Genomic DNA, 25,124 nt, shown 5'->3' with positions numbered 1-25,124 from the left:
ATTGAGTGAGCAAGCAATGGAAAGGGAGGGGCGAGCAAGCACAAGGGAATACATTCTGTTGGGTTTCTACTGGATTTTGCATTGGAGCTGTTCAAGTCAAAGCTTCTCTTGAGGGGTTGTGGTAGGCACTGCAGCTACAGATATCCTGGAGCAAGCTGCCTGCCTTCTAAAAGCCCAGGGTCCAGAGGGTCAGGCTAGATCAAGTCCCCTCCTTCAAGGGGTTAGATGGAAATGTAACTGACATGGTACCAGTGCAATTTTACACTCTTGTTTGATCCTCACAAGAACCTAAGAAGTAGTACTATTATCCCCACTTTATAGATAGAGGAAGAAACCAAGGTTCTGGAAGGGGGAAATGATCCCCGGAATCACATGTCAGTAAGAGGCAGAACCAGAATCAGGACCTGTCTTATCTTTTCTTTCCATAAACTATAGATGTTTGGCAATGTTCTTGGCGCTGATGAAACCACAGCAAACAAAATAAATAAAAGTCCCCACCCTCGTAGTGTGCTTAGTCTAATGGGAAAGGCAGACAATAAACAAGATAGAGAAGTCCAACAGAGTGTGTTTTGCTAAAGTGTGGGGGTGAAATGTCATGATTTTCCCATCTTTCTTTCAAAAAAACCTTGAGTGTCGAATCTGGGCTTGTGTATAGGATCACCATGGCACTAGCCCTTCCATTTTCTGCGTGTTTGCCCACTTTTATAATTAAAAAGTTAAGAAAAATAGAGCATGCTAGATAACATGCTATGGAGAAAGAGCAGCGAGGAGAGGTAGGGGAGGGTTGCTGTTTTAAACAGAGTGGCCAGGGAAGGTCTCACTGAGAAGGGAGACATTTAATTAAGACCTGAGATTGGTGAGGGAGCGAGCTGTGTGATAACCCAGGAAAGAGGGTTCCAGATAGAGGGAACAGCCTGAGCAAAGGCCCTGGGGCAGAAGTCTGTCTTGCTTGTTTAGGGCAAAATAAGGAGGCTAGTATTCCTGGAGTAGAGTGAGAGAGTGGAAGCGTAGTAGGCAATGAGGCTGAAGGACTGTCAGGGCCTGTAGGACATTGTGGACCAATTTAAAACTTTGGCTTTCACTCTGAGGGAAATGGGGAGCCAGAGGTTTTTGAGCAGAGGAGGGACCTGATCAGACTTACATTTTACCAGATCTATTACAGAATAGACTGTAAAGGCAAGACAGAGGCTGGGAGATCAGTGAGAAGGCTATTGCAGAGACAATGAATGGTATGACCACCATATCATTTAATCAACACGACGGTAGGATCAGTCCAGATAGGGTTTGTGTTATGCTAAACCGTGTAAGGTATAGAGGGCATTGTGAGAAGGCATTGCTGAACTCTGTCCTGCAGGAAGCTTTCTGATAGGACTCTTCAGCAGGGTGGACAAACTATCCTGCCTGCCACCTGTTCTTGTGAACAAAGTTTTATTGGCACACAGCCACACCATTTATTTACATATGTCTATACTTGCTACAATGGCAGAGTTGAGTAATCGTGACAGAAACCACGTGGTCCACAAAGGCCTGAAATATTTCTATCTGGCCCTTTACAGAAAAAAATAAATTACCAACCCCTACCCCTGTTCTTAAGTTAGGCTTCAAAGGTTGAATAGAAGGTTGCCAGCTGGAGTAGGAAAGTAAGAACATTCCAGGTGGAAAGAACTATATGGAAAAAGGTCAACATCATGAGATGGTGTGGGTTGTTTGGAGCACTGCAAGAGGCTGAACATTGCGGGAACCTGCTGTGTGAGCAGGTGAGCAGGCAGGTGAGACGCAGAGGCCCAGCATGGCAGTGGGAGCCCCGGAAGGGTTACAAGCAGGAAAATGACGTGTAAAAAACCCCTCTGCTGCTATGGCAGAGGTCACTGAAGGGCACAGAGGTCACGAGGCAGCTATATAATGATTGTGCTAATTCTGTGGCTTCTGACCTGACGAGGGGACCACTGGGTCTTGTGTCCTCCTCAGAAAGGAAATGAGTGCAGGTGACCTTGAGCTGTGAGGCAGCAGCCACATGTTCCTATCCTGAGGGGGAAAGCCAGTACTGACCAGCAAAGGCAGGATTTCCCCAGCTCCAGGGCTCACAGGACAAACTGTGGCCTGAGGAGAGGCTGGTTATCAGGGCAGGAGACCAGGTAGCTTTGCTAGAAGCTGACCTGAACCTCAGTCCTGAAGGATGGTGAGGGTTTGGAGAGGCCAAGTGGAGGGCATTTCAAGGACATGCACCAGTGATCATGCAGAGTCTGGCCTCTCAGGAGGGGAGTCCAGTGTGGGGTTCTTGAGGGTCAGAGTGTGCAATGTCTTGTCCCTTTCTTCTTTCTCCTGGACTTCTCATCCTCACTTCAGTTTCTTCAGCCAGTAGTTACGAAGTCCCCACTATGCGCATGGCCTTGGTCTTGATGGTATGGGGACACAAAAGGTATCTCTATTCCTGTCCTTGGAGTTTCCAGTTCAATACAAACTTGCCTCAAACACACAGATAATTGCTTGTTGTGAAAAAGCCCGGAGATACAAGTCAAATATGGTTTTCCTGAAGAAACCATGAAATTACAGTGGTCACGTTCCAGACCCTATGAGGCGGGATAGGCTAAGGAATCTTGTAGTAACAACCAACCCCACGATCTCGTTGGCTTAACACAACTTAATGTCTTTGTTCACACTATCTGTCCAAAGTGGGGAGGGCGGAGGGTTCTGTCACTCAGGAACCCAGGCTGAGGGGGCTCCTCCTCACCTCAGGAGCTTGTGGCAGGGGGTCAGCGTGTATGAGTCAGACTCCAGCTCATAAAGGTACAGCCACAGGGAAATGGGAAATGCAGTCCTACCATGTGGACAGGAGGAGAGGAACCAGAATAGTTGTGAGTATAAATGACTTCTACGTTGATTAACAAGGCAACGAGGCTGTTTTGTTTGTGATGACAGAAACCTCCACGCTTAATCAACTACAAATCATATTTCCAGTCAGTCTTCAGCATAAAAGTTTCTAAAACGTACAAGGCATGCCAATTAAGTTCACGAACTCATCCTAAAAAAAGTGCTACATGCTCATTCCTGAATATCACTATGGTCAACTTTGAAGTACTCCCCTTGGGAAGCTATGCACTGATGTCAGCACCTAGTACCCCCTTCAAAGCAATTTTGGAACTCTTTTACTGGAATGGCCATCAGAGCTGTCATTGTATTACTGTCGATGTCCTGAATATCATTAAAATGTCTTCCTTTCAATATTTCCTTTATCTTTCAGTAAAGAAAGAAGTCATTGGAGGCCAGAGCAGGTGAGTAGGGAGGGTGTTCCAATACAGTTATTTGTTTACTGGCTAAAAACTCCCTCACAGACAGTGCCGTGTGAGCTGGTGCATTGTCGTGATGCAAGAGCTATGAATTGTTGGCGAAAAGTTTAGGTCGTCTAACTTTTTCATGCAGCCTTTTCAGCACTTCCAAATAGTAAACTTGGTTAACTGTTTGTCCAGTTGGTACAAATTCATAATGAATAATTCCTCTGATATCAAAAAAGTTTACAACACTGCTGCAATAAGTTCGCAAACTTAATTGTCAGACCTCGTATATAAATTAATTCAATATGGCAATGCAACCATATTTTTAGAGATTCCCGGAAGGGGAAACTGAATAAGAGGGGCAGGGTTCTATGGGATCAAGAAGACAAAGATTAGGAGGCTATTAGCTCAGTTGGTTAGAGCCTGGTGCTCATAAAAACAAGGTTGCCAGTTTGATCCCCACACGGGCCACTGTGAGCTGCACCCTCCACAACTAGATTGAAACAACTACTTGACTTGGAGCTGATGGGTCCTGGATAAACACACTTAAATAAATAAATAAACAAACAAACAAATAAGTTAAAAAGGAAGAAGAAAGAGATTAGAGTAAGGACTCTCTTGATTGTGAAGTGACAGAAACCCAACCCAAATTAGCGTAAATGACTGGAAAGTAATCAGAGAATCTCCCAGAATCCAATGAAAAGATGACCAGCTAACTGCTAGCTAAATGCTAGAGGGCCCTCAGGCCCTCCGTGGCCTCTGCCTTTCAGCATATCCATTTCATTCTCTTCTCTGGCTTCTTCTGCCCAGGAATGAGAAATGCAGCCCCCCACACCACCCACAGCTTTCACTGTCCGAAACGGACTGGCCTTCTTCCCCTAGTTCCTGGAAAGGACTCTAATTGGGCCATCTTGGGTTGTGTACCCACTCAATTACACAGTCAGCTCTGGCTAGGAGTCGGGAGCTGTGGCACCATCAGCTCCTGTAGCCCCCACCATAGCTGGGAATAGGCAGAGTTATCAGAAGGGAGAGAGCACAACCCTTGAATCAGACTAACCTGCGTTCAAGTCCGCCTCTGCCAGAGACTAGCTGTGTGATATTGGGCAAGTTCCTCACCTCTCAGAGTCTCGATTTCCTCCCCTGCAACATGGCGATGATAATACCTTCTCCTAAAACAGTGGGAGAGGATTAAGAGCCATCTGACACACCACACCCAGCAACAAGGGATGCTCCTTGGGCAGTTGGTGAACCCCCAAATTGGTCTGCTCCTTCAGCTTCACAATCTGGCTGATCATATGTGCACCACCACTCAGCAGGAAGGGCTTTGTGAGAAGGAAAGGTTGAGTTATAAAGACACTGAAATGTGATAAAAGGACAATTTTTTTTTTTTTTGATAGTTGGTTTATTTAGCAGTGGAGAAAAGAACCAGGAAAATATATATGATGCAAACAGGTCTTAGGCCCTTAGCACAGTGCCTGGCACACAGGAAGTGCCCCATAAACACAGTAATATTAATAACTATGTAGTAATAGCAATAAGCAGTAATAAGAAACTGGTAGGAGGTATGCAAAGGTTGGAAGCGCCCAGAACAAGGTAAGGTGCCAGAAGGTGCTGAAAGAGATCCTTCTGACATCACTCCCAGCCAGCAGGGGGATCCATGGGAAATGTAGGACCTGGCCCAGCTGATGGAGGGCTGTCCTGCTGAGGTGGGCAGGGAAGGCCCAAGCGTCTGGGGACAGGACCTCATGAGGGCCCAGAAATCAAATCTCAAGGCAGGAAGGGCCTCCATGGAACACCCAATGGGAAAATCTTCAAGCCAACCCTGGTCTCCTCCACCACAGCCCAGCTTCTAGCTGTCTTACAGTGGCGGACACACTGCAGAGTCAACCTTCATTTAAAGAAAGTTTACTGTGGTTTGAGGATGTTTAAAAACCACTGACCTAATCCTACACTCTCACTGGCAGGTAACTGAAGCCAAAGTGAGGAAAGCCCTCTAATGGGGTCAGCCAGGGTGTGATCTGAGCCGCAGATCCGGGGCTCGGGTCAAGCTCGTCACTGTTACTGAGCACCTACTATGGGGCAAGGCACCTACTGTGGACCAGGGTCCCACAGGGACGTGCTTGGGTGCTGTCTGGTGATTTGGACTCCCGGGCAGGTGAACAGGGACCAGCTGGGCCAGTTAGAGTTCTGCTGGCAAAGAGCAGCTCCATCCCAGAAACTGGAAACAAGGTTCCTCTCTGTGGCAGGAGGTGGGGTCTCTCCAGGATTAGGTCATCGCTGGCTTTGTGTCACTCACCAGGGAAGAAGCAGATTTCTCAGAGGGAGTGTCCCAGGGGACTCCAGCGGACTCTCTCTAACCCAATATTTATTGCTCTTTTATATCATACTAGGCACTGTGCCAAATGCTTATAAGTGGGAACATGTTAAATTGTTTCACAATTCATGAAACAGGCACTGTTAATACATGAAGTATATAGCCCCTTCTACAAAGGAGGAGACTGAGGCAGGGAGCGGTGAAGACAGTCAGCTGGTAAGGGGTGAGGCCAGGATTTGAGCCCACGGGCTAACTGGAGAGCCCCTGCTTTGGAAGGAAAAAAACCCAACTTTTTTATTTAAAACAAATTCTTAGGAATAATAGAGAATTTCTGTATTGTATTCTTCCAGATCCCCCAATTGTTAATATTTCATCGCATTTTCCTTATAATCCTCTATCTGTCTGTCTGTCCATCCACTCATCTATCTATCTTGCTCTGAACCATTTGAGAGTAAATTGAAGACACGATGACCCTTTACCTCTAAACACTCCGGTGTGTATTTCCTAAAATCAAGGACATTGTCTTACATGACCTCAGGACAATGATCAAAGTCAGGAAATTAACATTGATACAATACTATAATCTACAACACTTATTTGGATTTTACCAATTATCTTAATAATGTCCTTATAGCCAAAGGAAATCCTGAGTTACACATCGCAATTAGTCATCATGTCTCCTTAGACTGCTTTAATCTGGAATAGTTCCCCGGTCTTTCTTTGTCTTTCATGATCTTGCCTCTTTTTTTTTAGCATTCCGTCCAATAATTTTGTAAAACTTCTTTCAATTTAAATTTGTCTGATGTTTCCTCACACTTAGATTCATTGTATGAATTTATGGCAGGAATACCAACAGAAGTGATGCTGTGTCCTCAGGGGATCATTCAGGAGAAACTCATGTCAATTTGTCCCTGATATTAACTTTTGTCACTTAGTGAAGGTGGTATCTTACAGGTTTCTCCATTGCAGAGTTATCTTTCCATTTGAATTAATAATTGGCTGCGGGGCAATACTTCGAAACTACCGTATGTAAACATGTTTGTCATAAAATTTTCTTATCCCTTGATAATTCTCATTGGAATCCATTATTACTATGGCGATTACCTAATGGTCATTTCTAACTCTATCATTCCTTCTACTGGAAGGAGGAGCTTTCCCTTCTCCTCATTCATTCATTCAATCATTCATTCATTTATACTTGTATGGACTCCTGGTTTCTTCTCTTATTCAATAAGTTGTAATCCATAATTACTGTTATTTATTTTGATGCTCAAATTGTCCCAGAGTTGGCCAGGAAACCCCCTTCAAGAGAGAGCTCCCACTTTTAAATATGACATTGCACCATATTCCTTAACCTTGACCAAAAATGGAGCCACATCTGTGGGATAAACAGTCCCCATTGGGTGGATACTGAAGCACTGACCCCCTAATGCAGGCAGGCTGGGGATGGGAATAAAAGATCTAGGCACCATGGTGTCCAGGGGTGTTGTGCAGTCCAACTAGTGGGAATTAGTTCACTGGATGAGCACCTGCTATGGCTTCAGCCCTTGAGAAGCTCATAGAAAATGGAGACCAACAATCACAATTGTACAATTTCTAAAATCCAGAACTTTTGTACCCAAATAGGTAACATGAGTTGTTCTTGTAGATATGTAAATGTAGTGCAAGTGGACAATTTGGGGGATGGGAGTGGGGAGGGGTTGTTTGAGTGCCAGACAAAGCTGCCTTATCATTTGGTCACTTGGGAAGCTAGTGGGCCAATTTGCATATGAAACCCAAGGCCTTTGCGAGATAAGAGATAGATGTCACAATCCCAGTTGGACCAAGGCTCAGAGGCAGGAAAGCATAACAAGGGCTCTGAAATCAAATTATATTATATCAAGGGAATGGGGAGCCTTGCTGGTACCCAGGGTTCCACCCAAAGACCTAGCTGGGGAGTTCCTATGCCTTCGGCAATAAAATAAAGTAGATGCTCTGATGTCAGCTTCACAGAATAGATGGCTCCTGGAGTGACGACAGACATTTCAGGCACTGGGACCAACATGAGCAAAGGAAAGGGAGAATAAACAGCAGTACTCCCCATTTGGCCCTCAAAGCTGCCTCTTCTGGGTAGGGCTCCAGACATTGAACACATCCATCAATTTATGCTGGGCCCTACCTAGTTGGGCATAGCCCCAAACATCTGGACCAGGAATCAGTCAGACCTAAATTTAAATTCCAGCTCTTGTACTTCCTTGCTGTGTGACTTAGGAAAGTCATTTTACCTCTCTGAACTTCCACTCATTTATTTCCTCAACATGTTCGCACAGGGATTACTCTGTGCTGAGCATGGTTGTAGGCACCGGACATCCGTGGTGAACAAGATAGACAAGGTTCTACCCTCATGAATCTTACATCTGGTTAGGAAAGACAGACACTAAATAGTAAGCAAATACATAAACAAGACACCCTATGGAGATATTAAGGTTATATAAAAACAAACTTTAGAGTTGGGGGTTCCTTTAGCCAGGGAGGTCAGGAAAAGACTCTCTGAGGCAGAGACAGCTGAGCGGACCTGAAAAATGGGAAAGAGCCCAGCAGTAAACAGAAAAGAAAATAGCAGGTGCAAAGGACCTGTGGCAGGTATGAGCTTGGTGTGTGTGTAAGAAGGGCAGTGTGGCTGCAGAGTAGTGGGTGGGGGCAGAATGACAGACAAGGCTGGAAAGTTAGCTAGGGGCCAGATGGCTTAGGGCCCTGGAGGCCAAAGGCAGGAATATAGTTTATATTCTAAATGCACAGGAAGCCAGTGAGGGTGTTAAGCCAGAGAGAGGGTGGGAGTGTGTGAAACAGTCTGACCTTTGCTTTGAGACGAACACTGTCTGGTGTGGAAAGAAAACTCTTAAGGGCAAAGTGGGAAACTATCAGGCGGCTGCTGCCATAGTCCAGTTTCCTGCCATAGTGCCTGGATCCGATGGTAGGGTTGGGGTTGGGAGAGGTGGTCAGATGCAGGACAGGGTTGGAGGTAGGTACATGATGTGGGGAGGAAGGGAGAAAGACAGATGGAGCGATGCTCCAAGGATGGGGCTTGAACTGCTGAGATGGGAAAAGCTGGGGGGTATGACCAGGAGGTGGATTTTGGCTGTGTAGTTTGTAGTCCTCATATGGCACCCACGTGGAGGCTCGCAGCAGAACTCAAGACAAGATGTTGTGCTCTGGAAATACAAATTGGTGGCTCATGGGCATATAGATGGCATTTAAAATCACGGGACTGGATGAGATCATCAAGGCAGAAGGTGTAGGTCGAAAGGAGAAGAGGCTCGGGACTGTCGACTGTAAAATGAGCCAAATGACACCTCCACCCACGCGGCTCTCGCAAGGTGTCACGTGAACTCATTTAGCCCGCGCTCTAATAGAGGTTGAGAACCCCGGGGCGGGGCCTAAGTGGGGCGGGGCGGGGCAGGGGCGGGGCTCAGAAGCCCAGAGGCCGCTCCCGGGCCGAGGGGCTGCCGGGGAGGTGACGTCACCGCATGACTGGGTTTTTATGAATGAAAGGAATCCTGTGAGTGAGTAATTCCGGGAAGCTCGCCTTACAACTCTGAGCGGCCCACCGCGCCGCCCGCCCCACAACAAAACTCGGTGCGTTGCTCCCAGGAGCCTGGCTCCGAGCGACCCGCGGTCGGGACCAGAGGGAAGACGGACCCGGGCGCCGGCCAGGACAGTAGCCCGCACAACAGCGGGACTCGATCGTGCCAGGAGCGCCAGGCGAAGCGGGCCGAGAGGCGGGTGAGGTACGCGGGTCCGGGAGGGGGCCAGGCGCGCGGGGCCCCGAGACAGCAGAGTCTCCGCGCCCTGGGAACGTGCTTGGGGCGGGGCGCCGGGGCCCACTTAGTCGGTGCTCCACTGTACCGATCGCCCAGAGGGCTGGCGTGTAGTGGGGGAAGGTGGGGACAGAGGTCGGGGAGACCGAGACAGGACGGAAGCAAGCTTGCGGGGGGGGGGGGCAGGAGTGATGGGCCCCTTCTGGGGGCGCCGGGTGGGAGGCGGCGAAGCAGAGCAGGAAGGGGCAGTGCGGGCTAGCGAGCGTCAGCGTCCGCCGAGGCGGGGCTGGGGGGGCGGTGTGTGCAAGTACGTGACTCGGTGAGAACAGTCCCTGGACCGGTGCCCGTGAGCCGGGCGTGCGCGGTTTGTTTACGTCCGAGGGCGGGCGTGCGTGTGTTCCCTGGCCTGCGTCCCGAGTATCCTGCCTGGTGCGTGCGTGTGCGGTGTACCGTGGAGAGAGTGCGTGTGTGTGTGTGTGTGTGTGTGTGTGTGTGTGTCTACCCGCCCGCGCGCTCACTGGCGGGTGAGGACCCTGGGGCTTGTGTTCCAGCGGTGCATACCTTGGAGAGAGTGTGCCCCCATGAATAAACGCAGAATAGGGACCCAAGCTAGGGAAGCGGCCCCGTTCGTGGTCACACGGGGTCCGGGAATTCTCGCCTGGGCTGTCCCCTTTCCACCAGCCGGCGGCGGCCGGGTCCCTGTTCTCTCCGGAGTTTCCCAGGGCCTCGGCCATGTGACCTGTGACCGCGGTGTTTGTCCCCCGCCCAGAACCGGCGCCTGCAGCCCCGGGGTGGGGTGAAGTATCAAAGACCCGGCCTAGCTGGGCTGGTGGTGAGGCGAGGAGCCCACCCCTCTCCCCAGCGCCTGGAGGGCCGGCACCCAGGTCCTTGTCCCAGGTTTTCCTGGCTGCCTGGGGAAGGCAGACCCTGGGACTCTCCTTCATCCCCAGGGTCTCCCGTCCCCTCAGTCTCAGGAGAAACAGGAAGAACCAGAAAACCCATGGCAAAGTGAGGTAGAAAGGAATCCCAGGCTTCCTCTATTTGGTGGCTACTCTGGCTGGTCTGGGTTCTGGAGCTTGTACCTGCTAGGTCTGGGAGGGTGGGACAGAGGATGGGGCGGAGCTGGTTTCTGTCCTGCTGGTGGTTTCAACTACAGGTGGGACTAGTCACACATACCTATTGATAGCCGGACCTGAGCTACTAGTTGAGGGCCTGGGCCAGGCGGAGTTCCCAGAGTCCTCACTCTGGGCCAGGCCTGGTCAACCGGCAGTGGGACAGGTGGTCTTGGTACTCAAAGGGTTAATGTGCGAGTGGTGGGGGCCCAACCTAGTTCTAGCCCCCCTTTATCAGCCCTGCAGAAAGCTTCCCTGTAGCTCAGTAGCCTGAGGCACGGGCTGGGGGCTCGGGAGTCCTTGGTCCTATCCTGCCCTCCCCCTCTTCTTACCCCTAGGGTTACAGAATTATGGGGGGCAGGCAATTGAGCTTGCAGTTGATCTTTCAGTTTTGAATCTTTGAGCCCTGGTGAGCTCTGCTACCACAGCAGGAACCTCAGTGTCCCCATATGTAGCAGAACTAGGCAACATCCAGGTGGCAGAATGGGGGAGGTACAGCAGCCTCTACACAGAGCCTGTTTTCCAGGGGAACTGTGGCAGAGAAAGCAGAGCCAACACCCCCAGGCCGAGGCCAGGGATGTCCAGGAATGTGTGGGGTACGAGTACAGGAGAGGGCCACCAGGAGCACAGGAACCAGGCAGGCCCATCCTTAAAGCTGGGCAGGAAACATCTCTGTGTTTCCTGAGGGTCGGGATGAGGGGAAGCGGCTGATTGACTCGCCGATGGAAAGCTAGCACTGAAAGGTTAAACCTCCCATTGGATCACCCCTGGGCCTTCACTCGGGCCTGGGACCCCACGTGGGGTCCCCTGGCTCCTGTGCCTTTCTCGGTCCTGATGCTTTTAGCCTGAATTGCTGTGGAGCCTGTCATGGGCCAGATGTTGGAGATGAGACAGTGAACAAACGAGACCCAGAGCCTGCCCTCTGGGAGCTTGCAGTCAGTGAGAAGAGACAAAGTTGCAGGAACAGCTACCACACTAAAGTAAAACCACAGCTAAGATGGGTGGTATGAGGGGGAAGTTACTGTGGTTTGAAAGTATATAGAACAGGCATACCTCACCTTATCGCGCTTCGCAGATATTGTGGGTTTTTTACAAATGAAGGTTTGTGGCAACCTTGCGTCAGGCAAGTCTATCAGCGCTGTTTTTCCAACGGGCTCAGATGATGGTTAGCATTTTTTAGCAATAAAGTATTTTTTAATTATGGTGGGTATATTATTTTTTTAGACATAATGCTACTGCACACTTAGACTTCAGTATAGTATAAACACAACTTTTATATGTATTGGGGAACCCAAAAATTCATGTGACTTGCTTTATTGACATAGTCACTTTAACGCAGTGGTCTTGAACTGGACCCACAATCTCTCTGAGGTATTCCTGTAACAAGACAATCAAGGAGGGGTTCCCTGAGGAGGTGACCAGTGAGCCAGGTTGTCAGATCGAGTGATGATTGTGAAGCCCTTCAGGGCAGGGGCTGCGATTCATCTTTGGCCTTCAGAGCCTGGCACACAGTAGGTGCTTCTTGGTGTTGGCTGATTGAATGAATGAATGAGTACTGGGTCCAGGAGGATCCTGGGAGATAGTGGAGAGAGAACATGGTGGAGGCCTGAAGGCCCCACTTTGTAGGCCAGAAGGGAGGCTGGCATCGCAAGGTTTTGAAATGGGCTGAACATAGGTTTGTAGGTTTGTGTCAGTAACAATCCTTCTGACAGCTTTTGGAGGAGGACAGATGGTGAGGTCAGAGGTGGAGGCAGACAAGACTAGAGATCAGTGAGGAGGTGGCTATGGTCATGGTTCAGCTGAAAGAGGAAGTGGTCCCTAGCTGTGCAAGTGGAGCAGGGGAATGGTCAAGGCTGATAGTCTCTGAGTTTGAGTTATCATGCCTCTGCCTCCAGGAAGCCTTCACTGATTTCCTTTCCCTTCCTCTAAGACCTGCACTAGTGGTCCTGGCGCTCCATTGTGGGGCAGAATCGGACACCCTAAATTCCAAGATTGTCAGTGCTAGAGGTACCTTGGGCTTGGTGGAGGTTTGGCATGTTGGGAAACTGAGGCCCAGAGAGAGGGATTGGCATACCTGATGTCACACAATGAGTGTGAGCAGGTGGCAGAACCAGAGCTTGATCCCCAGGCTTCTGCTTCCCTGAGGTGCTGGGTTCTCCCAGCTTTGCTCCCCCTCCATCAGGGAGGAGGCTCCACCAATGCTGGCTGCCAAGACCCAGGAAAACACATTTTTTCCCTCTGTCCTCACAGAGGAAGCAAAATGGCTCAGCAGCCAGAGAGGAGTCCGTGCCAGTGGGTGGGCCGTCTGCAGGATGTCTCTGGAGTGGACTGGGGGGGCAGATAGGGGGCTCTAGGAGAGCTTGTGGCTGCGGACTGAGCAAGGCAGCTGTCAATCCCCCAAGAGTCAGTTCATTCTTCATGCCTCCAAAAGACTGTTAGGAACCTGTAGAGCCTGGAGGGCGCTCTGCTGGCCTCAAAGGGAAGAAGCAGGGGTGTGTTGTGGGGAGAGTGTGCTGGCTGGCACACTCTTGAAAGAAAAAGCCCTGAGCTGGGGGTCAGGACTCCTGGGTTCCAGCCCACCACTGCCACCAAACAGCTGCTCAGTTGTCGCAGTGACAACAAGGAGGTCGGAGTAGCTACTGTCGCAGGCCCAAGGTCTACCAGCCCGGCAGAGGCAGCCTGGTGGGGGGCCCAGACGCTCGGCTTACAGCCGGGCAGCCCCTGGCCTAGGGTTGGAGGCTGAAAGCCTGAGGGAATCAGACAGTTCCCTCTTCTCGTCACTGCCTCTGTGAGTGCGTCTGCTGAGCGAGGGCATTCCTGGGCAAACGTGGGTGCCTCAGCTGACGTCCAGGATGCCGTTAAGGGAGCTGAGGCTAGAAAAGCGGGAGGGGGAAAGGAGCGAACAGGTTCAGAGCCTCCCTAGGGCCTGAAAGGACTTAGAATCACAGCCAGCCGAGTGGGTGGGACCCTCAGCTATTATATAGAACAGGGATTAGCCAACAGCTTCCATCTCGTGGGCTTACTTTGGAGGACTGTGTTGAGAAGGATTCCGAGGTTGTATCCAAGCTCAGTGTAAAACAGTGCTGTGTTGAGAAAGATTTGGGGGCTGCATCCAACCTCACTTAGGACAAAGTGTTGGGGTTGATTAGTGATATGTGTGTTGAGCGGAGGGAAGGCTGATGGTGACACAGGCCAACCACTTGCCATTTCTGACCTTGTCTAAGTCTCTTGTATTTTACACATTAATGCTGTTAGAATCGTCCCCACTTACAAGTGAGGAAACCAAGGCCCAGAGAGGGAAAATGACTTGTCTGAGGGGCCAGGCCAGGCCTCTAAGGTTCTGCATCAGCCATCGCACCCAGTGCTCAGCACAAGCAGCCAACAGGCTTTCAGTTAACTCTGTAGGGAGAGGCTTCCCCTCTCCCATCTGCTCTCTCTGTGTAGCCCACACTGCCTAGGCATCACCTAACAACCAACGCTCCGAACAGCTGGCAAGGGGGCCTGGCTATCTGTATGTCATTTGCATATCCCTAGCAGACCCAACACAAATCTTGGCACGTCAGAGCTGGTGGCCTTGGGGACTGACAAGTCCAGCCTCCTCTTCACAGAGGTGGGGAAACACAGAGAGGGTACCCACAGAGAGCGGACATGCTGGGACCTGTGAAGTCCACACTGGGACGAGGCATGTGGGTCAGTGTGGCCTCAGTCCTGAGCTCCACTCTGTTAGCTCTGTGACCCTGGACTACTCTATTGACCTCTCTGGGCATTACTTCACAGGGTTGTTGGGAGAATCAGGATAATGACAGTGTGAAAGGGACCAGGATTCACTCCTGGGGCCTTTACAGGGGTTCAGAATCCCTCCCGATTTGGGGGAAGGCAGTCACCTGACTTCAGACAAGAGATGCCCCTTTCTGGATCTTCCCCTCCCCTTGGGTAAAGTGAGAAGGTGGGGGTCTTTCCCGTGTGACCCTGGCAGGCCAGGAGATGCTGAGTGGATTGCTACAAGCCTGACCCCTCCTGGACAGACAGCTATTTTCATAACCCCCCAGGTGCTCACTGACCTCTACCATTGGCTCCACCAAAACTCTGAGAGCAGGTATTTCCCACAAAATGGGAAAGTGGAGACCCAGAGGGGTGGAGTGGCTTGCCCAAGGTCACACAGCCTGGAGCAAACAGAGATGGGGCTCAAACCTGGTCTTGACTCTTTATCCAGTGCTTCTTTCCTTGTTTGCCATGACCCACCTCGGGGCCAAGCATCGTGAGGACAGAACCCCTCCTGCTCCCTTCCCCTCCTCCTGGCGTCTGTGTACCAGCCCTGCCAAGCAGAGGCAAGGAGACAGACGGAAAGCTGGGAGAATTGGAGAAGAGACCAGGAGGTTTTTCTCTCTATGATATTCAGTGGGGCTTGGGCGTGGGTACGTAGTTTCGACACTGATAAGCTGGGTGACAGTGTCAGAGGCTGTAGCCTCACCGGTACCTGCTCCCTGCCAGGCCCTGTGCCAGGCAGCCTCAGCACCCAGAGCTGACTCAGCCTGGTTCCTGTCTGGGGACCTCCCTGTTTGGTGGGCAGATAAGGAAACAGACCATTACAGTGCAGGGGGGAAGGGGTGGGGCGGGCGGTGCCTAACAAGTCCTAGGGGTCGGAGAGGGCTTTCTGGAGGAGGAGATGTCTACGCCCAGGGCAGAGGATGAGTGGGAGTCTGCCAGCTAAACTAGGGGGAGAAGTGTCACAGGGTGTGGGGCGGCCCTGGAGGCAAGACAGCGTGGGGTGAGAGGAAGTGAAAGAATTCCACGTGGCTGGAATGCAGACCAGAGTTGGGCAGTGGTGGGAAATGAGCCGGGGAGACACACTGTCCCCAGGATAGTAGGGAGCCATGAAGGTCCGCATGTGGGTGAAACATCCTCTGGTTGCTGTACGGAGATGAGCGGACACGTTGGGACCTTCCTAGGGTGTGTTGGGGTAAGGTGGCCATTTAAGAGGCCTGGATTGAAGGGTAGGAGTGGTGAAGGTGGTATATGAGGGTCTCCAGGTGGTATCTGTGAAAGGTGAGGGTCCTGACTTGGGACTTCCTGGGCCTCAGTTTACCCTAGCTATATCACAAGAAGCCTGGGTGGCTCGGAAGAACTTCCTAGCAGAACGGAGGTGGGCAGTGGTGGGAAACGAGCCGGGGAGCCACACGCTGGGCCTGGACTCTGTCCCCAGGATAGTAGGGAACCATGGAAGGTCTGCGTGTGCGTGGCCGCCTCCGTTAGAGATCTGTCAAAGTGCAGACTTCCCTTTCCTGTTCAGCTCCTTGCTTCCCTCTGGGGTGTCACACTCCCTAGCTGTGTGGGCTGGGAAAAGCCAGGGGGTTTCTGAGAAGCCCTGGACTCTCCATACCTTGGCCTGAGTCACAAGGAGAATCCAGCAACCATTACTGGAGCTTCTAGTATCTGCCAGGCACTGCGCAAAGCAGGGGGCTGAGCAGTGGACAAGACAAGGTTTCTGCGGTCGTGAACTGGCATTCTGGTGGAGACAGACACTAGACAAACAAGTGAAATATATGTGGGTAATAATAGTTATATGTAGTGAGAAGTGCTGTAGAGAAACGTGAGGTAGGAAAGGGAGACAGAATGTGAGAGTATCAAGGGTTGGGAATTCTAAAGTGAGTGAGAAGATGAAATTTGAAGAGAGACCTGAAGGAAGTGAGGAAGCAAACTTTGTGGCTATCTAGGGGAAGAGGATGGCAGGCGGAGGGAACAGCCAGTGCAAAGGCCCTGGGGAGGAGCATGTGTGTGTGTGTGTGTGTGTGTGTGTGTGTGTAACAGCGAGGAGGCAGGTGTGGCTGGAGCAGAGTGGGGGAAGGGAGCGAAACAGGTGCTAAAGTCAGAGGGGCATTTGCTGAGGCCACATCATGTAGTGCCTTGTGGCCCGATGTGATGACTGGCTATAATCCAAGTGAGATGGAAGCTATGGAAGGGTCATGAGAGAGGAGTAACATGATCTAACGCACACAGCCACCCTGTATCACCCATGGGGAAGCTGAGGCACAGAGAGGTTAACTCGTGTGCCAGAATCCCACAGCTAGTGAGTGGGACAACCTCTGAAAGACCTCAGTGTGTCTGATGCCAAAGTCCATGCTCTCTCCATTTCCCCACAGTGTCTCCGAGAGACACTGGGGGCCTGCCAGAAGGGGTCAGAGGTCAGCCCCACAGACAGCTCAAGGAACCAGGGTCTGGACCCGGGTTCCACCCACTGTTTCACTCTATCAATCAAACTGGGTATTGCTGGTGAGAACTGATGGGATGCTGGGTCTCAGACCACCCTCCTGCTCCATTCTCCCTGGCTCCTCACCACATCACGTCTCCATGGGGATTATCAGAGGAGGAAACAGCCTAAGAATGAATGGGGGAGAAGAGCAGAGCGGCTGTGGACAGAGGACTGCTGCTTTAAAAGGGGGCTTTGGGAGACAGTCCCTTTACCGGCCCAGAGCAATGATCATTGGCCCCTAGAATGTACCCTCCATGTCTCTCCAGTGCCCAGCACATATCTGGCAAATAGTAGATGTTCAATAAATGTTTGTCGAGTGAACATGGGGCTTTCAGGGGAGGCAGTGAGGGCCAAGGGGCCCCTCATCAGTCTAGGTATAGCTATTCTATCTGCGCAGGACAGTGCTCAATTTGCTCTAGGCAGCCCCCAGGTTGGGGAAGCTTTTCCAAAACAAGATCTGGATGGAGGAGGTCTGGGCAGGGGGAAAGGAGGGGACTGGTTATATTGTATATTGATGGGGGCTGGTTGGACCTTGTGAGAAGTCACTGACTAGTACACATGTGTTCGGTGTACTTTTCTCTATGTAGGTTGTCCTTTAATGAAAAATGTTTATGTTTTAATAAAATACACATGGGGGCACCATGTGGAAGAATGGCTGGGGAAGAGGGTCCATTGATTTGGCACATACTTAATGAGCACCTACTATGTGCCAGGCACTGATTTAGGCATATCGATGCAGTGGTAGGACAGGAAAGGCCTTGACCGTCATGGACTTACATTTTGGTGGAGGAGGGAGAGTAGACCATAAACAAGTCATCAAACATAAAATAATTGCGGAAGAGGTGACTTATGAGGGTAAGTAAATGGGGTTCTGTGATGTGACACAAGGGGATGTTTTAGCGGGACAGTTAGACCTCTCTGAAGAGGTGGCATTGAACAAAGACCTAAATGATGAAGAGTTACTGCAGGGAAATAAAAGGCAAACAGCAAAGAGAACAGCAAGTGCAAAGACCCTAAGGCTGAAATGAGCCATTCCAGGAGGCCACGGTGGCTGGACCACTGGGACCGAGGAAAGTGTATGAGATGAGTTCCAAGACAACAGGGGCCTTGACTTTACATGCCAAGGTGGTGAGTTTGGATTTTATTCTAAGTGGGGGGGGGGAAAAGTGACCTTGGCCTCCTCTCTCTCCTAGGTCTAGGACACCTTCTGCAAACATGTCTGTGGATCCCTTATCCAGCAAAGCTCTGAAGGTGAGGAGGCAGCCCCTATTGTCCCCCGTCTTTCCCCTCCCACCCTACCCAGGCTCAGCTTCCCATCCCAACTTCCCCTTCAGTACCTGGAATCCCCAAGAGCGGCTCAGCAGGCATCAGGCATCACGAGGCCACGGGAAGGGCTCCAGGCTGGGAACCAGGAGGCCTGCGCTATGGTCATAGGCTGTGTACCCGGTGGGCAGGTCACTTTCCTCTCTGGATCTGCTTCCCCATTAGGACATTGCCCAGTGAGTTGCAGGACTTCAAATGTGCTTTCCTGGGTTTCTTTGGCCGAGTCCGGCCTCGTCGCTGGGTTAGAATTCGGGTTGAGCCCTGGGATGGCGCCTTGTGTGCTCAGAGCCCGGTTTGGCCTGGTTTCCGCTTACGGATTCCTGCCCCACATTCGGGCCTTGGAGCAAGTCCATCCACCACCTCACTGATTGTGGTGGTGAAGGGGGAGCATTAGGGGTGGAGGGTGAGCCGTCCCCATCACCTGCTGAGTGCCAGGCCCAATGCTCAGGGCCCACAGGCAAGGATGCGACCCTGGGCCTCAGTTTCCCCATGCGTCCACTGTGCTGCCGCAGATCAAGCGCGAGCTGAGTGAGAATACGCCGCACCTGTCGGACGAGGCCTTGATGGGGCTGTCTGTGCGCGAGCTGAACAGGCACCTGCGCGGGCTCTCAGCTGAGGAGGTGACACGGCTCAAGCAGCGGCGCCGCACGCTCAAGAATCGCGGCTATGCGGCCAGCTGCCGCGTGAAGCGCGTGTGCCAGAAGGAGGAGCTGCAGAAGCAGAAGTCGGAGCTAGAGCGCGAGGTGGACAAGCTGGCGCGCGAGAACGCCGCCATGCGCCTGGAGCTCGACGCGCTGCGCGACAAGTGCGAGGCGCTGCAGGGCTTCGCGCGCTCGGTCGCCGCGGCCCGCGGGCCGGCGGCGCTCGTGGCGCCCGCCAGCGTCATCACCATCGTCAAGTCGGCCCCGAGCCAGAGCCCGGGTCCAGGCCCCGCCCCCGGCCCCGCCCCCGCCGCCTGCTCCTAGTGCCCGCCGCCACACGACCATGCCCCATTCTCAAAACCACGCCCCTCCGACCCCAGCTCCCTTCCCAAAGTGCCTAACTGCCACCTCTGTCCCCAGGTGCCATTTCTCTGCAGCCACCAACCCCAGTGGTGTGATCACACGTTCTCTCGCCAGAGCCTGTCTTCCTAGTGGGACCCCGAAACTGGGATCTAATGGCCCTGGGAAGGGGCAACATTGGTGAGAGGAGAGGGTGGGGTAGGGGTCTGGAGTCTCCCTTGGCTGAAAGTTTAGCCGCCTTAGATTGGATGGGATACAGAGTGGATTAGAGAAGAGCCATAGAGAACAAGACAGCCACCCCTCAGTTTGTAAACTGCTTATACCAGTGGCCCCTCCCCACCCTCCTGGGATTCAGGACTAAGTTTGGCCCGGATGTGTCTTGTGGGGCTGTCCAACTGGGAAGCTGATGCTCCCACCTCTGATTTGTGCCTGAAGGTGCCTGGCCTTCCAAAGCTGGGAGAGTTAGAAATCGCTTAGTGAAGCCCAGTTGGGGGAGGTGGGGGGCCGCGGACAGACCTCCAATGGATGGGTGAGACAGTGCCCAAGGCCACAGACGCTTAGTGGTTGAGTTGGAACTAAAAGCCACGTCTTTCCACTGCTGCCCTGAAATCCCAGGCATGGTGTCAAGGGGGACAGTGGACAGGGACTGAAAAAGGGTGGGAGGGCCTCCCTGGCTTGGAAGATGGCTCTCTGTGAGTGGGGTGGGGGGGGGGAGGAGGAGAAGTAGAGGGAAAGAGAAGGTGATTCAGGTGGAAGAGAGGGAAGGAGCTGGCCAGCCCAAGAGAAAGGGGACCAAGGAAGCGACCACTGTGGCAGGTGGGGAGAAGACAGAGCCTGCAAATCCTGCAGACTGGGGTAGGGGTCCTTAAAAGGGAAGGGTGCCACCTGTCCCCCTGTGACTGTCCACTGTGGGGTGGGGGCTGACGGCTGCCACTGATTGTCACCTGTTCTCCTAGGAAGCCCAGACCCACCTCTCCCTCCACACTGTATACAGCTGCCCTCCCCGCTCTTTATTTATTGCACGAATCTAAGTTATTCTACCCAGCCAGAGCCCTAGTGCCCACTCCCCGGGAAAAGTAGCTATGGCCCTGAGCTGGACTTTATATTTTATATCTGCAAATAAATCACATTTTATCTTATATTTAGGGAAAGCCGGATGGCAATAACCATCAAAAAATGTTTTATATAAAAATTGCCCGGCCCCCAGAATTTATTTATTTTCTGACTTACAGTAAGCGAGTTATCCTCCTTCTGTATTTTGTAGACTTTCTGAATAAAGTCAAGTTCTTTTTCCACAGTGAAGAAGTGTATGTCCTGAGCTGGTTTTTTGGGGGGTGGGGATGGGGGATCTGAATGAGAAGCCTAAGATGGAGTTCTGTTTTCAACCCCAGGAAAGACCCTCTATTAGGTGGGAAGGTCAGATAAAGTAACTGCACCATCACTAGCTCTTGCCCAGGCTGGGCTGGGGTGGAGGCACTAAAACATCTGTCCTTCCGTCTGGGTGCCTGGAGCCAAGGATCCTCCCTGGGGAAGGCAAAGCCTGGAGGACAATGAAATGTAGGGTTAAATTTTCTGGGCATCCCATCATCGAGTAAACAGTCCCTCTCAGAGAGGAAAATTCCCGGATTGAAGAGTAATCTCCAGCACTTTCACATTGAGGTCTGATTTTCTACAGCCAAGTAGAAAATACTTTCCTCATGGTCCGGAAGGCACAGGGAGGCGGGGAGAGAAGTGGCTTCCTCAGTCGCAGCCTGCAGGCCTGAAACACACCCGTGTCCCATCGTAGGCCCCAAATGCACTGTAATCTCAGTGGGCTGGCCCTTCTGGGGCACCCTGAGGAGGATGGAATGACAGTGCTGGTCTGAGAAATAGGGGTTTGAATCCAGGTGTGCATTTTTTCTAGCCGTGTGACTGTTGATGACTTATTTAGCTTCTTGCAGCCTCAGTTTACCCATCTGTAGAAGGAAGGTATTCTGAGAGCATAGGTATGACAAGCACTGGGGACCCGAGGGGCTGCAAGCTCGAACACGCAGAGTACGAGTTTACAAGAGCGCACACGACTGCTGTGAGGACGATTTCCGCGTGCCGGGCTGTGGGTATGGAGATGGCGGGGGACTGGAGAAGGTGCAGGATGTGAAAGTTGGGGAAGGGCCGAACCACATGGATTGGCTTGGTCCACAGGCCCTTTTTCCTCTCAGGTTGCTCCCCCCAGCCCCATCCTGACCCCTGATTCTGAGATGCTGAGCTCAGGCCTGAAAAGGCAGCCGGAAACTGCGGAGGGACTGAGCTGAGGCTGGGAATTCCCCCACCCCCGCCACATTCCTGAGTGCCATGTCACTGCAGCCAGGCTCCAGGCCAGGCCCTGAGAAGGCACGCAGAGGTGGCAGCGAAGGTGCTCTGCATGGCCAGATACCCGGCCTGGTGAGCAGACACAGGGACCACTGCCCCGCAGGCCCTGCGTGGGCTCAGGAAGGCAGGAAGATAGGTTGGAAGCAGTGAGGACCCCAGGAAATCTCTTCAACCCCGAGACACCTGCAGTAAGGGGGCTGCCAGTGGGCGGGCTCCACCTAGCTGCTTGACAAAACAAAAACCAGGCCTCAACCCACTGCCCACCCCAACCCTGTAGGGTAGGGAGGCTGGGCCCCTTGTGGCCTAGGCTGCCACTGTGTCCTGCTGGCCAGGAGACGGGGAGACCTTTTGTCCAGTGGGGGCCTGGATCCCAATTTTAGTCTCTAGCTATGTGAATCGCCCTATCACCTACACGTTACACACCGGAAAGATGAGGGTTCCCTAAGATACCCTCTCCCACAGCCACAAAACCCACCCTCAATACACCCACCGAGGCGGGAAGAGGAAGGGAAAAAACCTCACCCACAGGCAGAAGAGATTTCAATACAATGTGTATTATCTCATATATATATATTTCTTTCTCACTTTATTTGCTCACTTCTGTCACGCATTTAAAATGTCACAGAGACCAAAATAGAACGACTTTCTGGTGGAATTCATGGCAGTCATACACGAGATACAAAACTAGGGGACTCTGTCTTTTCATACATCATACAATTAATTTTTCAAGTATTTTTTATGTACAAAGAGCTACTCTATCAGGAAAAAAAAAAGACAAGGTAGGTTATGCATCCTAGGAAGGAGGGGTGGCTTGGTCAGGCACGAGTTCTCAGCCCCCATCTCCCAGGGGTCACTGGCTCCCTGCCACTGAGCTAGAGGGCAAGTGCCAGGGCAGCGGAGACCAGGGGCAGGGACGCAGCTGCACACTTTGGCCTGGAAGGGGAACCAGAGAAACAGATTTGTGAAGAAATGGTGGGAGCGGGGACAGAGGTTGTCCTGACAGCCAGCACCTACCCACTAACTTCCTGGGCAGCTTGGTACCAGCCGGCTAGGCCACCAGGGAGGAGCCAGAGGGCTGGCCTCCAGTCGCCCAGATTAAGGTGTATGACCGCCCCTGGTCCTGGGAACACCCCCCCCCCCCCCCCGGCCTCTGTGTCCTCAGGGAACTGGCTTGGTTACCAGGGCCAAGTGCCCACAAAGACTCCTGGGATGTAAGCCCCCACCCCACTCTCGCTCAGCAGTTCATTCCGGGAGTGGCCAAAAGGAAGACGATTCCACAGTGAAGTTCCAATGCCACTGGGCAGGGCCCTTCTCCCTCGCCCTATCCCCTACCCAGGCTGCTGCAGCCCGAACCCAAGGGGGACAGGGCAGTATGAACAAGCATCATGTCTGTCTCAGTACTCTCCCTAAGACAGTGGCCGGGGTAAGCCCAGCTTGCTGGGGACTCCGGGAGGCTCCAGGTATGTGGGGTGGTGTGGGGAAGGACTGGTGGTCCTGGCCACCCCTGAGGCCTGTCCAAGGGCACTTGGCCCTGCACTGCAGGATCCTGAGTGCCAGCAGCTTAACAGGGAGTCCCCAAGGAGTGTCTAGGACAGAGTGAGGGCCTAGGGAGGGGGGGCTTTCATATGTGACTAAGGCACAGAAGAGATGGGCAAGGGGGCCACACAGGGGAGGACACCGGAGAGGAGCCTGAGACCACTCCTCCCTGCTCCTGGACCCCTGCTGCACGGCCCAGCCCTCCGTCCTCCCTCCCACAGAACTGTGTCCTCTGGAAGCTGATCTAAAACATGGGGACTCTGACTCTTCTCCTGCAATGGGAGGGAGAAGCCCCAGGGAGAGACCAGGACCCAGCAGAGGTTCTGATTGCTCAGCCTGGGAAGGAGGGTGGGAGCCCCTGACCCTTTGAAGAGCCAGGAAGGAAGGGCTCTGCCCTAAAATGCTCTCGAAAGGGAAGACCCCAAGGGAGGGGCAGTGTGGGCTGCAGACTGCTCTCCGCAGGCCCGGAGAAAGGGGCACGAGGGAGGCAGAGCTGCAGCCAGAGAGGACCCCGCTCGGAGAGGCCGCATCAACAGAAGAGGGGCTCAGAGGCACCTGAGGACCCTTCCTGGTGGGACCCGTGGCTCTTGGTGTCTGGCTCTGATCCTTGCAGCGCGCCAGGCAGGCCTGGGTCAGGAGGGGGTTCACAGAGAGCCTTTGCATTCCCTCCTCCCTCCTGCCGGGGCTGAGGCTAATCTAGCATCAAACAAGGGGGGGACAGAGGAGGGAGCAGGCGGGCAAAAGCCCAGGTTGCTGTATTGCACGGTGTTTGGGGCTGTAAGTCTCGTGGGGGAGGGCAATGACCCGGGGAACAGGGCTGAGAAGGCTGCGGCCACTGGTCCACAACACAAGTGTCGGCCTGGGCACGGCTGGTCCCCACATGCCGCCACCTCAGGACAAGCCGCAAGGGTGGGGGAGTCATTCCCAGTGTCCTCTGCCCCTCGCCGGGGCAGTGCAGCCTTGGCCTTGTATAAATATTCCTGAAGGCTCGTCGGTGAGCCCGGGCTGTCCCCTGGGCAGACAGCAACTGGCTGTTCGTCTGGAAGCGATATGTGAGTGTCTCTGGTCCAATACATGGAAGGGCAATGCCAACGCTGTGCCAGCCTGCCTCCTGGCCTGGACACAGGCTGGAGGGGCACATGCTGCCCTGGGCCAAGGCGCTGAGCCTCCCCCGAAGCGGCCACACTTAGAACTCGTCGTCAGAGCTGAGCAGGAGGGTCTTCTCGTTGTCACGGGCGCCACTGAGGCTGTGGGAGCGTGACAGGCCGTGGGCGCTGCCGCGCCAGGTGGGCCCTGGCTCCAGGGTAGACTGCTGCGTGTACTGCTGGTAGGCGGGTGAGAAGTTGTGGATGGCATCCTGCACGATGTCATGCGGGTTCATGGTCTCCTTGAGGCTGCTGGAGATGCTTTTCATGGGGGCGCAGCGGCCTGCAAGGCAGGGGTGGGGTGAGGGGGCCGGGGCAGCGGGGGCGAGGTGGCTTCAGCCATGCCCCTCGTCCTGGGACCCACCCCGACCCCAAGGCTATGTCATCCAACCACCCCCTCTTGGGACAGAGAACGGGGTCCTGGACATGAGACGGCACAGGCAAAGAAACGGCCCCTGTGGCTGGGGCGCAGAGCACAGAGCACCCCTGAAGGGAGGAGAGGGAAGCAGCCACTGGGGAGGGGGCCTGGGGTAGAGGCTGGCAAGCTGCAGGAAATGAACCTGGAATGCCCCAGGGAGGCCAGGCTGGGCATAGAGTGAAGACGGGGACTATTGAGGAAGGGGGCGCAGGAGCCAGGGGTGCCCAGGCTCCACGGGTGCTAGCCCTGCCCCCTCTCCTGGGGTCATGGCCCAGGGACCCCGCTCCATCAGGACAGCTGCAGGGGCCTGGGCCCAGTGGAGCAGACATCTTCACCGGCCCCTCTGAGAGCGGGAGCCACCCACCCTGACGTGCTTCCTCCTAATTCCGTCTCTGATGAACCGTCCCATGGGCTCAGGCCACAAAACTCAGAGGTCAGAGGTGAGCCCAACTCGCACCCAGGTCTTGAGACCCAAACTCGCCTTTCTTTCCCCCTTCATGTCCTCTGAGGTATGGAAACATACTGATGGCCCCTGGTTTCCCACTAACGAGTGCTGTACCCCAGAACCGAGCAGGGCATATTCCAGAACAAGGACAGACCAGGACAG

The 25,124-nt window shown here is 53.1% G+C and overlaps 2 protein-coding genes across 8 annotated transcripts in view; one reads left to right on the top strand and one right to left on the bottom strand.

Moving 5' to 3' along the window:
* The first annotated feature begins 9,039 nt into the window (after positions 1–9,039).
* On the top strand, positions 9,040–20,371 carry MAFF (MAF bZIP transcription factor F). 3 transcript variants are annotated; one of them, XM_033118544.1, is made up of 3 exons: positions 9,040–9,353; positions 17,939–17,996; positions 18,517–20,371. In XM_033118544.1, exon 3 carries the CDS (start codon positions 18,632–18,634, stop codon positions 19,031–19,033), a length of 402 nt encoding a protein of 133 aa, XP_032974435.1. In that variant the 5' UTR covers positions 9,040–9,353; positions 17,939–17,996; positions 18,517–18,631; the 3' UTR covers positions 19,034–20,371. The 3 variants fall into 3 exon arrangements, with proteins under 3 accessions (XP_032974435.1, XP_032974434.1, XP_032974432.1); XM_033118543.1 differs by having other exon boundaries at positions 9,041–9,348; positions 18,581–20,371; XM_033118541.1 differs by having other exon boundaries at positions 9,043–9,353; positions 18,581–20,371.
* A 1,601-nt stretch (positions 20,372–21,972) lies between these two features.
* Positions 21,973–25,124, bottom strand: part of TMEM184B (transmembrane protein 184B) — a 48,498-nt gene continuing 45,346 nt past the window's right edge. For 4 of the 5 annotated variants that reach the window (XM_033116564.1, XM_033116563.1, XM_033116560.1 and 1 more), the window contains one exon: positions 21,973–24,382. In XM_033116564.1, the coding sequence (XP_032972455.1) occupies positions 24,141–24,382 (242 nt within the window). In that variant the 3' untranslated portion in view covers positions 21,973–24,140. The remainder of the gene's footprint in view (positions 24,383–25,124) is intronic. The other variant, XM_033116559.1, reaches the window with a different exon arrangement.

The sequence above is a fragment of the Rhinolophus ferrumequinum genome, chromosome 10 (assembly GCF_004115265.2).
Source record: "Rhinolophus ferrumequinum isolate MPI-CBG mRhiFer1 chromosome 10, mRhiFer1_v1.p, whole genome shotgun sequence".
Lineage (NCBI taxonomy): Eukaryota > Metazoa > Chordata > Mammalia > Chiroptera > Rhinolophidae > Rhinolophus > Rhinolophus ferrumequinum.
The sequence above is the reverse complement of the archived record's forward strand: the minus strand, read 5'-3'. Positions and strand labels throughout refer to the sequence as shown.

Excerpts from the sequence above, each read along its gene's own strand:
- MAFF (XM_033118543.1), top strand. The coding sequence starts at position 17,961 with ATGTCTGTGGATCCCTTATCCAGCAAAGCTCTGAAG. Across the intron at positions 17,997-18,580 it reads TATCCAGCAAAGCTCTGAAG|ATCAAGCGCGAGCTGAGTGA; the intron begins GTGAGGAGGCAG and ends GTGCTGCCGCAG.